Here is a 13103-nt window from a genome sequence, read left to right on the forward strand (position 1 = left end):
TCACTTTCTTAAGGTCAGTTTTTTTAAAATTTAGAGTGCCCAATTCAATTTTTCCAATTAAGGGGCAATTTAGCGTGGTCAATCCACCTACCCTGCATATCTTTGGGTTGTGGGGGCGAAATTCAGTAAACACGAGGAGAATGTGCAAACTCCACACGGACAGTGACCCAGAGCTGGGATCGAACCGGGGACCTCGGCGCCATTGGGCAGCAGTGCTAACTACTGTGCCACCATGCTGCCTCTTCTTAAGGTCGGTTAATGTAAATAAATGCTGGCCTGACCAGAAATGCCTACTTTCTGTGAATGAATATAAAATAATTCTCAATAATGTAACTTGTTTCCAATAATTAACTGTGGTTCTACTGTTGGTTCATTAAGCATCACCAAGCACTGTATTTGTGACAAAACAATTCCTCCCCTAAAGGTAGAAATCATCTGGAAAATTGAGCAGCACAGTAGCACAGTGGTTAGCACGGTTGCTTCGCAGCTCCAGGGTCCCGGGTTCGATTCCTGGCTTGAGTCACTGTCTGTGCAGAGTCTGCACTTTCTCCCCATGTCTGCGTGGTTTCCTCCGGGTGCTCCGGTTTCCTCCCACAGTCCAAAGATGTGCAGGTTAGGTGGATTGGCTACGCGAAATTGCCTTTAGTGTCCAAAAAGGTTGTGTTAGGTGAGGTTAGGGGGATAGGATGGAGGTGTGGGCTTAGGTAGGGTGCTCATTCCGAGGGCCGGTGCAGACTCGATGGGCCGAATGGCCACTTTCTGCACTGTAAATTCTATGATCCTTTGGTTAGTCATCCAAGGCTCGGGTGTCGTTTGACTGTTGAACAAGGCTGCTTTATTCATACAAATCTTCGTCAGTAGTATTCTCTAAAAATTTGAGGATCATCTTTCACATACAAGCATGGATGTGATTGTCATAAAGACATGTATGTTTGTAGTAGCAAGCTAATTTAGAAGAAAATCTGAGTGCCCTATTTGAATAATCTGTATTACAACAATGCACACGTTGCAATCTACTTATCAATATTAATCTAATACCTGGATGGGAAGAGGAAGTGGGGAGGTTTGATTCATGCAAGATCGATGGGCCCATTTTAATGTGCACCATGATACAGCATGGGTATTGTATTAAATACTGTTACTGCCTCCAGCTGTCAGATTGGAACTGCAGCATTCCATGGAACACAAATCAGCAGGTACCAAGATTTTCATTCACTTGATGCAACAATAAAACCACAAATTGGCAAGGATATCTATTTCCAAGGCTTTGTTGAATATTCCCCAGCCAAAAATACTGGTGAACTTACAATTGTGCTGAGTAATACATCTGCAATTGCCACTGCTTCAACATACACACAATTCCTGGTGGGGTATGGCACACATTTTTTAAAAAAGTTTTGACATTTTGTGCAAGTTGTCAAACTCGCTCAATGGGGCCACAATAATGGCCAATCTGGAAAATAGGGAAGATTAAAAATACAACTTAAACCCAAAACACTGGCACAATAAAGGTGGTCTCAGAGATTTGGAGTCAAATGACATTGCTGGGATTTTTTTGCACCCGTTCTGAAAGTGTTTGTCCTTGCCATTAGGTGCCTAACTAGGCCCAGCATTACCATTCTTGCACAATCACCAAATCTTTTTTAAAAAACACAAAAGCAAAATTCAAAGTAATTAGATTATTTTCAAAAATGTTATGTTCAATCATGCACTGGAGTCATTTACGGCTTGGTTTTTCTACAGCTGTGTGAAGTAGGTTAGAATGTGTTAGATCCTTCCATCTAGCCTTTAAAGGAAAATCAGATTCATTAATAGAAATGTAATTTAATCCATGAAATATGAAAATGCCATCAATACATGCAGTCTAGAAATTGGAAAGTTATGTATATTGTAGGAAGAGGAAATTACTTCCAACCTGTAAATAATATACATTCTGAGTGATCTGGCATTTCACAACTTTTCACAACACATCCCATGAATTTATATACTAACCACGTGTAGGGTGATTTGCAGTTCAACGACTAATTTTATAGAGACGTTCTGGAGACAAATAAAATAATGGGTTGTTTCCAAGTCTCGGGGGGGGGGGGGGGGAAGAGGAGGAGGAGGAGGAGGAGCGGGACACAATAAATCATTTGCCCTACTTTTTACACTTTGAGTGTACTTATACACCGAATATTTAGAATTGCTGTGAAGCGGTTTTTTTTGTTTCAATGCAAAGATCAAGTGTAAGCGAGATGCCAGATCGCGAAAGAGGATCTCCCAATTGCTGAGGGTCCAAACACAAGCTGCTGAGCCCTGACCTTTGCGTTCAGGTAGGTGGTCATTCGCAGTACACGTTCCAACGTCCTCTTCCCTAACCCCAGTAGACAGAGCATCGCATGGCCTGAGGAGGAGAGTTGGATAGAAATTACAGCCAGTCCATATTGACGTTTGAATTCCACGTGAACAGTGTTCCTAATCTCGTGTGCCCACTTTAGTGGTGATTTCCCCCAGCAAGAACCTTGTTCACCGGAGGATGTTTGCAGGATTCCGACTGTCACCTCGGGAAGAGTGTTGACTGTTTCACTAACTAGCAGCAACTGAAGGGATAACATTTTAATGAATTGGCAGTGAACAAGATGTAAACGCAACATTTGGAGCCACGGGTTGGGATATTGAGTTCCTACCACCCAACGAGCTAACAGTGAAATCGTTTCATTCGTTCTTAGACCGCAAGTGTCAACTTGCAGATGGAAATGACAAGCACTTGTCCTAATGGCCTGCAGCGAACTGAACTCCTCTTGGCTACGACACCAAGTGGCTTCCTTGGGAAAGAATTGATTTGCACGAGGACTCGGTGAGGCAGTGACTACACATGTATTGTGGGGGAGGTTACAATTCGCACGCGATCTCATCGCCCAGTCCAAGATTCCCCAGTATATCCAATCTATGTGTTATTGTGTGGAACGAATGTTGACATGACTTTCCAGCTATTAAATCCTTAAGAGGCTGGCGTGGAGGGCTGAAATCAGTTACACTGTTCTTCAGCGAATTGCTGCAGCCTGCGGAATATTAAACTTGGTCCCTATAACTTTTTGCCGGGATGTACTTGCATCACACAAGCGGGAACGTCTTTCATCTCTGCTCGTCTCCTGACGTTGGCGGAAAGTTAGTGAGATCACGGAATCTGCTGAGGTGTCACTCGCTGTCAGATAGGCAGAATTAATAGAACAACCGGAAGCCTAACAAACCTACTGTAAGTGATAAGATTTGAGACAAATCGCCTTTCTAATTTGCAGAAAGTAAAACAAAATACTGCGAAATTTGGGACTCTTCCTTATATCTCTCCCACTATATAAATGGAAAACAGATTCAGACATGTGGGATCAAGGCATATAACAGAAGAGGAGTGTAGAAGCCGCTGGTTATGGATTTAAGTAGTAAGTACCCTACCTGCAGAATGTTTTAACCATTAATAATGAAGCATTTCATTGTTTGCTCTCGTTAACAGGTTAAAGTTGCATCCAGAAAATTACGTTTTGCTCGTTAGCAATTTGATTTCTCAGCACTCAGTAAGAGGAGGCACTTCGGTTTCATTTAGACCGTTAATGTTGGCTCCTGGAGAAAGATTGTAAAGTATGAATGTATTGTGAGCAGCAACAAAAACTGATCTGAAAGTATACATTGCCGTGGCATCAAGGGCTACTTGTAACTTCCTATACTGATTTTCAGGTCATTTGCTCCTCTTAATGTGCCTTGTACAGACCAGACTCGCCAAGATGATCCCGTTACGCCCTCTGTGTGACAGTCGCGTAATGGACAGATACATCAGAGAAGCGAAGGAGCTGCTCAATGCACCGGTAAGAGCTCTCGCAATTCTGTTACTGAGCTGGCTGGTGTGCATTTCCAATCATTTAATCGCACCTTTCAAGTTTCCCATTCGTACCCTGCAGCAAAGTGAGCCAAACCCTCCTCAGTGACACCGGGGTGAGAGAAGGGAAGGGTGCAAAGTGCAGCACGTGTTGGTCAGAAAGTGCTCGTTAACCTGTGTGTCCGTGGCCAGGGTTCACCATCAGAGTCCGGCAACAACCCCGGCTCAAACCGCGCGGCTAGGGGGCGGCAAAGGGACTTCTTGTTAAAAGCACCAAGCTCTCTAGGATGTGTTAACTAAAGCCCGGATAAATAAACCGGAGCGGTGGGATTGTTGGAAGCCCTACATTCCTTTGCTCAAACGCAATTGCCAAAATAAATAGGGTTTTTAGTGTCTGTGAAATATATGAAATGTTAGGAGCGGCCAGCTGTTAAAATGCAAACCAGGTGAGGGAAGCAGCGTGGAATCCGCGGTCGGATCGGACACGTCTTCACATTTCAGTGAATTCAAGATGTGCTTCGGGGGGAAACAAAAGGGGGTGCGAGTGAGTGGCACATGCAGCCGGCCCTTTCAATGACCCCTCCGCCCCTCCCAGTTGTGGTGTCCCTGCACCGCCCACTTTGCACATGTCCATGTAGAAATATATCAGCTGAGGCTGACACATCTGCTGCTTCAGCAATATTGGTTCAATTAACTCCATCATTCCCGGTTCCAGCGGATTTCCTATTCCCACTTCAAATGTGCCCTGCGTCACACCGTTTTACTATTTTGATCGACAGAAATATTTCCAGATTTGGGCATTATTTTCAAGTATTCCTTCTCTGGATGCTGATTCTCGCTGGGGTGAGAGAGAGAGACACTGACCAAAGTGAACGCGGCGTTGCTCCAGATTCAACTCTCCTGTCATCATTTCCATTTACCCTTCAAACAACATCAATCTGGGTTCATTTCACTGCTGTTACTGGGGGCTTGCTGTGCTGTGTTTTCTCAGCGGGTGCCATTCTGGCCGCCCAGACACAAGATTACGTGTTGGAGGTTGAAATGAAAATCGCTTATTGTCACAAGTAGGCTTCAAATGAAGTTACTGTGAAAAGCCCCTAGTCGCCATATTCCGGCGTCTCTGGAGTCCAATTTCGGAGAGATCAACACGGAAATCTCTGAAGTTCCAGTGCAGCACAGAGGGAGGAGGTGTTACACTGCCAGAGCTGCTTTCCTTAGGATGGAACATTATAGCTGAGGCCGTCTGTGCATTTGAGTGAGTGTAAAAGATCTTATGGGAGAAGAGCCAGGGAGTTATTTTCCCCTCAATAATCAATATTACGAACAGAACGTAGTTCAGTATTACCACTGCTGTTTGTAGGAGGTTGCTGGCTGCCACCTTTCCAACAGTGGTTAGCACCTGCTACTTCATAGTGCCAGGGACCCAGGTTTGATTCCAGCCTGGGGTGACTGTGGAGTTTGCACATTCTCCCTGTGTCGGCATGGGTGCACCAGTTTCCTCCCACAATTCGGTTAGGATACGGGGTAGGGAAGTGGACTTGGGTGGGGGGGTCTCTTTCAGAGGGCCGGTGCAGATTCAATGGGCTGAATGGCCTTCTTCCCCACTGTAACAGTGACCACAATTCAGACCACTGTAACAGTGACCAACTTTTACAGATGTGCCATAGAAAGCATCCTATCAGGCTGCATCACAGCCTGGTATGGCAACTGCTCGGCCCAGGACCGCAAGAAACTTCAGGGAGTCGTGAAACCGCCCAGTCTATCTCACAAACCTGCCTCCCGTCCATTGACTCCATCTACACCTCCCGCTGCCTGGGGAAAGCGGGCTGTATAATCAAAGATCCCTCCCACCCGGCTTATTCACTCTTCCAACTTCTTCCATCGGGCAGGAGATACAGAAGTCTGAGAACACGCACGAACATACTCAAAAACAGCTTCTTCCACACTGTTACCAGACTCCTAAATGACCCTCTTATGGACTGACTTCATTAACACTACACCATGTATGCTTCATCCGATGCCAGTGCTTATGCATTGTATATGTTGTGTTGCCCTATTATGTATTTTCTTTTATTCCCTTTTCTTCTCATGTACTTAATGATCTGTTGAGCCGCTCGCATAAAAATACTTTTCACTGTACCTCGGTACACGTGACAATAAACACATCCAAATCCAAGCACTTAATTTGTCCTGAAGCACTTTGGGACACACTGAGACTCCAGGCAGCATCTTTCGAGGGAGAAGCGGAGTTAAGGCTTCAGATAAGAGCCCTGAATGATGTATCCCAGCCTGAAATGAGAATGGTTTCTCTAACTGCCAGACCAGTTACAGTTTTTTCAGTTCAGAATTCCAGCAGATCCAGTAATGTGTGCTTGTACATAAATACACAAATCTTCTTTTCACAACAGTGGCAACACTTAAAAAATACTTCAGTAAGATAAACTGCCGTAAAAACGGAAAGTACTGTTTAAGTGGAGAGAGAAACAGTTAAAGTTTAAGGTTGATGACCCTTCATCAGAACTGGAAAATGTCATAGCTTAACATTTTATTAAGCAAGTATATTTGTATGTAAATGAGAAGAGAAAAAGGAGACAAAGGAATAAATGTCTGATGGGTTGGGGGGCAGGAATGATTAAATAAAACACATGGATGATAGTGCAAGGTTCAATGGAGGTGATAATGGGATAATTACAAAAACAAAACATAGGGCCAGAGTGGGTGTAAATGTTTACTGCAAAACTATTGGCAGCACTTGCTGTCTGAGAGTAGTGATGGTCTAATATGAGGCTCTGATCCTTATGTTTGCTCAGTCCCAGCTGGGGCAGAGGTTCAGCCACTATAGTATACGTCAGGAGAAAATCACCTTGGCGTCGCACTCCAGGTTGCCATCCGGTCAAGTCTGTTGCAAATTGTATATGTGCCAGCATTAGGTGAAAATACATTTAAATTGGATATGGATTCCACCCCCAACTACCGCCACCAGCAGGCCCTCTTCATTTCTTTGGGTAGTTTAGCACTACCCACTACCTGGGTTTATATCTGAAAAGTAATGATGAGCCAATTAGTAAATGGACATAGCAGAGCCGTAACCCAGGTCTTCAGGCGAGGAGGAAACTGAAGGGGAATAATCCACATTACTGACTCAACTCCAGAAAGTACAGGTTAAATTTAGGTGGTGTTGACATTATTGCATGCTAATATTGGCATGTCTGGGTACTCCGATGTCAGGGAAGATACTGTGCAAATACAGCTTATTTATTTTATTCCCTCCCCCGCCAACCCGCTTCTGATCGACTCACAATATGCAGCCAAGAGGCAAACAAGTGACCTGCTCACTCTCTCACTCTCTCACTCTCTCACTCTCTCACTCTCTCACTCTCTCACTCTCTCACACTCTCACACTCTCACACTCTCACACTCTCACACTCTCACACTCTCACACTCTCACACTCTCACACTCACACACTCACACACACTCACTCACTCACTCACTCACTCACTCAATTCCTTCAGTAAGAATGCGAGTGGTTGAGCTCAGGTTATGTATAGTTTTCCTCTTTTGCTCACTGTGTGAAATTGTCTCTGTTCCGATTCCTGCTTCGGAATGATGGTACATCTGCAATTAATTACTCAGCACACTAGGAATCATGGACACAAGCTGAAACTCAATTATTCTATAACACAGCTCCAACTAACTACCTCACCACTTCTTAACCATTATTTTAATAGCCTATAGATGCATTCATGCTGCAGCGTCAGGGAGGCAATTTCACACTGCATCAATTACACTGCAATTTAAGTGTAAATATGACCAGAATTCAAAGTTGGCTCCTGACCTAATGCTGGAGCAAAGTGTACGGAGTCTTCCTGCAAGAGGGAGTCTTGCGCCACTTCACTTCGGAGTCAGTGAATATAATTACAACTTTAATGTGGTTCTGAAGGGTTAGCAGAATGAGCACCATTCCTCCTCACTGTTTGAAAATTTAATGATGTGGAGATGCCGGCGTTGGACTGGGGCGAGCACAGTACGAAGTCTTACAACACCAGGTTAAAGTCCAACAGGTTTGTTTCGATGTCACTAGCTTTCGGAGCGCTGTTCCTTCGAAGGAGCAGCGCTCCGAAAGCTAGTGACATTGAAACAAACCTGTTGGACTTTAACCTGGTGTTGTAAGACTTCGTACTGAAAATCTAATGTTTGAATAGAGAACAGATGTTTATCAGCTGATTTTCATCCAGTGTTGCCAGTAGAATGAATCATATGAAGTATTTAAATAACAGTACTTTGCCAAATACTTCTATATGTTGACTGGAAATTCAACAAACTTAATTAAAGTCAGTTCCTGCAGGATCAAAATCCTCAACTTTCAAAAACGTAATTAAAGTCCGTTTTATGTAGGATCGATATCCTCAACATTCAAAAACCATCAGTACGTTTATTTTTCTTTTAAAAAAATTTCCAATTTGAGGCAATTTAGAATGGCCACTTAACCTACCCTGAATATTTTTGGGTTGTGGGGTGCGACCCACGCAGACACAGGGAGAATGTGCGAACTCCACATGGACAGTGACCCGGGAGAATGTGCGAACTCCACATGGACAGTGATCTGGGAGAATGTGCAAACTCCACATGCACGGTGACCCGGGGCTGGGATCAAACCCGGGTCCTTGATGCCGTGAGGCGCAGTGCTAACCACTGTGCCACCATGCCGCCCATCAGTATATTTCTGATCAGGGTACTGGTATATGGATACATATGCTGAAGTATTTTGTTCAAAAATTCCATCAAGTACATCTGTAAGAGCATATAAGTAACAATATATGCTTATCATTAGTCATGTCATGTGTGCTTTGCCCAAAGGCAGGTCCTTGGGTCATTGTCTGTTGATGCTTCCTCCTGAGCCATTTTCTTGAAATATTTTGTCAATGGTGATTTGTCATTGCCTTCCACACTCTCTGGGCAGGGCGAGGATGCAGGCCCCATCGCCATCTCAGCCGGAAAGGAAATCAAACACATGTCATTGACATTATTCCAATCCACACCTAGCCGTCTAGTCAACTGAGCTAACCAGCTCCTGCTTAAAACGTATACGTCACAAGTTTATGAAAACAGCAATAGAGACCTTTAACATAATTACTACCAATTTTGCTTACTTGCTTTATAGCCTAGCTATAATTTTGTTGCAGACTTCTCGCAAATTTGTGAGATTGTAAAATGTTAGCTGACCAGGCAATGTGGGAATTACTTACTCCAACCAGATCTCACAAGTAAAGTACCCATATGTTCCCCTCGAAGCAATCTGAAACAGGAATTCAAGAAATTCACACCAAGCTGGTGGAACCTTTGAAAATAAATTACATTCAGATATTAGCTGGCAATCTAAACTCAGGCGATCATATGTTAGGCAGCTGAATTAATACCTTCTGCATAATTGGGTTGGGATTGTCTCTGAGTGGAAACCAGAGAGATTGCATATGCTGTCTGCAGAATTGAAAGTATAATTGGAGCTTTGAATTAGCTATTTAGTAAACTGTAGACAGGCCTGGTATTTATCCCAGGGATAAACATTTGACTGAGATCAGTCGAGCAATAAGAAAAGAAGTTCTGTCACTCTATGTTGAAAGAGAACTATTAAAAAGCAGCAGTCACTGTGGAATTTCTTTTGGTGGAATCAGGAGGAGTGTGATTCCTTTCAATGCCAGCCCACTAGTGGCTCATCCTAGATGCATTTTCATGCCCCCAGATCCAGAATCGCCTGCCCCCTTCCCTCTCCCAGGCGCAGACTGTCGACTGACCCAGGACATCTGAGATGTTTAATTAGCCTGTAAGACTATTGAGTACCTAATGCGGTTGAATAGGAATCAGTCTGTGTTGAAATGTATGGCTGGTATACTGCAGATGCCATTCTGAGATTGGTTTCTGTATCACATGATGCACAGCAATCTAGCTGTGCAGGTACTACAACTGGCTGTAGTACCCTAATGTTAGGAAAGGGAAACTATGTTATAGACCTGCAGCTGGATTCTACATCGGCGCGATCTTCCGCTTCACCGGCAGCGCGCACACCCGCGGATTTCCCAATGGTGTAGGGGTGCCCATAATGGAAAATCCCATTGGCCGGCTCTGGGATGGAGGATCCCGCTGCTGACAGGGGGGGGGGGGGTGCCACACCAGAAACCAGGTGAGGTGGGACGGAGAATCCCCAGTCCTGATTGCTTGCTGGAAATGTAAATGTTAGATGAGGATAGGGTTTTGCATTGGCTGTGTTATACTCCATGAATAAACAGCTTGGTGATCATCACTATCAAGACACATACATGAATAACTGCCCCGCGAGTGAAATGCCTAAAAGTATCCAACACCATTAAAACTGTGATGCCGGTAACAAATAAATCCCCTTTTTAAAGAGGATGGAAACACTGATATGGCTCTGGGCTGGGGTGGCAAAAGCTGCCAAGATTAATCTTCAGAGTTTGGGGGCAACAGATTATGAAAATATTTCACATCATAAAAGTTCCATTTAGAATATCTGAAAACTTAATAGTCCAATAAAAGATTACAATTATTATAATTTAATTGAACTGGTGATCGTGTCTTCATGTCATGAAATGAATGAAAATGAAAATCGCTTATTGTCACAAGTAGGCTTCAATGAAGTTACTGTGAAAAGCCTCTAGTTGCCACATTCCGGCGCCTGTTCGGGGAGGCTGGTACGGGAATTGAACCGTGCTGCTGGCCTGCTTGGTCTGCTTTAAAAGCCAGCTGTTTAGCCCAGTGTGCTAAACCAGTTCAAAGAAAATGTCTTCCGCAATTGGCTGTTTTATAATGTTTGATCATTACACTGCATGGGAAATTAGTACTGTTGATGATATTAGTGAATTAATCCAGGTTATTAGAAGAATGTTTCACTCACTGCTCTTTTATTGGTGATGTACAGCTATTTGTTGTGAGTGGACTAAGTGATTAATGCCTCTGTAAAGTAGTTCACTTAACCTGACTTGAATTAGCCTATTTTCCCAATGTTGAACCATTTTAATCAGCCCATCACGCTCTATGTGCAGTCCAATCCTGTGACAGAGACTGGCAGCTGGAAACAGGGCATAAATTCAACTATTGCTGCACGCCTAATAGGCCTATATCAGCAATAATAGCTCATAGTTGCTGTGCACAAAACACATCCAGAAAGCCGACAGCTTTGAAACCTCCCTGTTGAAGTAAAAGATGACACTTCTTTTTTGAAGCCTCCTTGTCACCGCTGCCTACAGCAGCAACTCTAATCTGAGGGTGTTTGAGTTCAGGTATTAAGATCCTCTGATTGAAGCCAGGACTCTGACAAGTGAAGATCCATGGGAAAATGATTGAGGTGCCATGGATATGCCATGCCTGTCTTATGTTCTTGGCCCTGAAATTCTTGAATCAACACAATTTGGCCGGCCCTTGGATCAACCCTGAAAGTATGAGGGCAACACTAAAAAGAGGGGGGGAGTGGCTATTTTCAAGGTTTAGAAATGAATTAAAGTCATTTGAGTAGAATACCAAAGGGGACTCTATTTGAACCATACTCCAGTAAGGAAGAATATGTTCTTGGGGAAGAAGAGAACATTTAAGAGGAAACATTTTCACAACAAAAGGCCACTTTTACAAATTTGCACTCAGATTATATAAAATTCCTTGCTGAGTACATACTATACTATCAGTGCCATCAAAATGATTCCAATAGCGTTTTCTGTTTTGTCTTTTCATGCAGTGTAACCGGATATTTCAATTTCCAAATGCAATTCCTCTTCCAAATACCGGCCTTAACCTGAGAATATGGAGGTCCAAAAGTGTAAGTACCCAAATTATTCAAATATTTCTTTTTACATTTGTTCATGGGACCTGAGTATCGCTGGGTAGGCCAGCACATTGACCATCCCTAATTGATCTAGAGAAGTGGTGGTGGTGAGCTGCCTTCTTGAACCGTGACAGTCCATGTGGTATAGATACATCCCCAATCCAGAAATTGCCGCACCCCTATCCAAGCTGTTCCAGTACAGCTACATCTCTGGCATCTACCCGGCAATGTGAAAAATTACCAATGTGCATCCAGTACATAAGAAACAGGACAAATGCAACCCAGCCAATTATCGCCCTATCAGTCTACTCTCCATCTCAGCAAAGTGATGGAAGGAGTCATCAACAGTGCTATCAAGCAGCACTTGCTCAGCAATAACCTGGTCACAGACGCTTAGTTTAGGTTCTGCCAGGGTCACTCAGCTCCTGACCTCATTACAGTCTTGGTTCAAATATGGACAAAAGAGTTGAATGTCAGAGGTGAGTGACTGCCCTTGACATCAAGGCAGCATTTGACCAAATATGACATAAAGGAGCCCGAGCTAAACTGCAGCCAATGGGAATCAGGCAAAAAACTCTCCACTACTTGGAATCATACCTGGCACAATGGAAGATGGTTGTGGTGGTTGGAGGTCAATCATCTCAGCTCCAGGACATCACCGCAGGGTAGTTCCTCAGGGTAGTTTCCTAGGCCCAACCATCTTCAGCTACGTCATTAATGACCTCCCTTCCATCATAAGGTTGGAAGTGGGGATGATTGCATATCATTGCACAATGCAGCACCATTCACGACTCCTCAGATAATGAAGCAGTCCATGTCCAAATGCAGCAAGACCTGGACAATATTCAGGCTTGGGCTGACAAGTGGCAAGTTTCATTCGTGCCACACAATGACCTTCTCCTACAAGAGAGGATCTAACCATTGCCCCTTGACATTCGATGGCATTACCATCACTAAATCCCCTACAATCAACATCCTGGAGGTTACCATTGATCAGAAACTGAACTGGCTGTTGTCAGGGCCTAAAGCCTTTGCTGTATCTGGTGCCTTTAGCCATTTCTTGATACCAAATGGCGTGAAACAAATTGTCTGAAGACTGGCTAAGATAGTGAGGACCTCAGGAGGAGGTCAAGATGGATTATTCCTCAGCATATCCGGTTGAAGATGGTCTTGTCTTTTGCACTGACATGTTGGACGGACTCCCCCATCATTGAAGATGGGGATGTTTTTGAAAGCTGCCTCCTCCCGTTAGTTGTTAAATTGTCCACTACTGGGTGTGGCAGGACTGCAGAGTTTTGATCTGATCTATTGGATTGTTTCGCTCTGTTTTATTACATACTACATCTACTCTTCAGCTTTACCAGGTTAGCATCTAATTTTTAAGTATGTCTGCTGCTGCCCCCAGCATGCTTTCCTAT

At 43.8% G+C, this 13103-nt stretch overlaps 1 protein-coding gene across 1 annotated transcript in view; it reads left to right on the forward strand.

The window, feature by feature from the left end:
- Window positions 1–2265: 2265 nt before the first annotated feature.
- The window catches only part of LOC140389763 (erythropoietin-like), a 33623-nt gene continuing 22785 nt past the window's right edge, over window positions 2266–13103 (forward strand). The window contains exons 1-3 of the mRNA XM_072474263.1: window positions 2266–3422; window positions 3715–3842; window positions 11599–11679. Of these exons, the coding sequence (XP_072330364.1) occupies window positions 3410–3422; window positions 3715–3842; window positions 11599–11679 (222 nt within the window). The 5' untranslated portion in view covers window positions 2266–3409. The remainder of the gene's footprint in view (window positions 3423–3714; window positions 3843–11598; window positions 11680–13103) is intronic.

Source organism: Scyliorhinus torazame, chromosome 14 (assembly GCF_047496885.1).
Source record: "Scyliorhinus torazame isolate Kashiwa2021f chromosome 14, sScyTor2.1, whole genome shotgun sequence".
NCBI classification, from domain to species: Eukaryota; Metazoa; Chordata; class Chondrichthyes; order Carcharhiniformes; family Scyliorhinidae; genus Scyliorhinus; species Scyliorhinus torazame.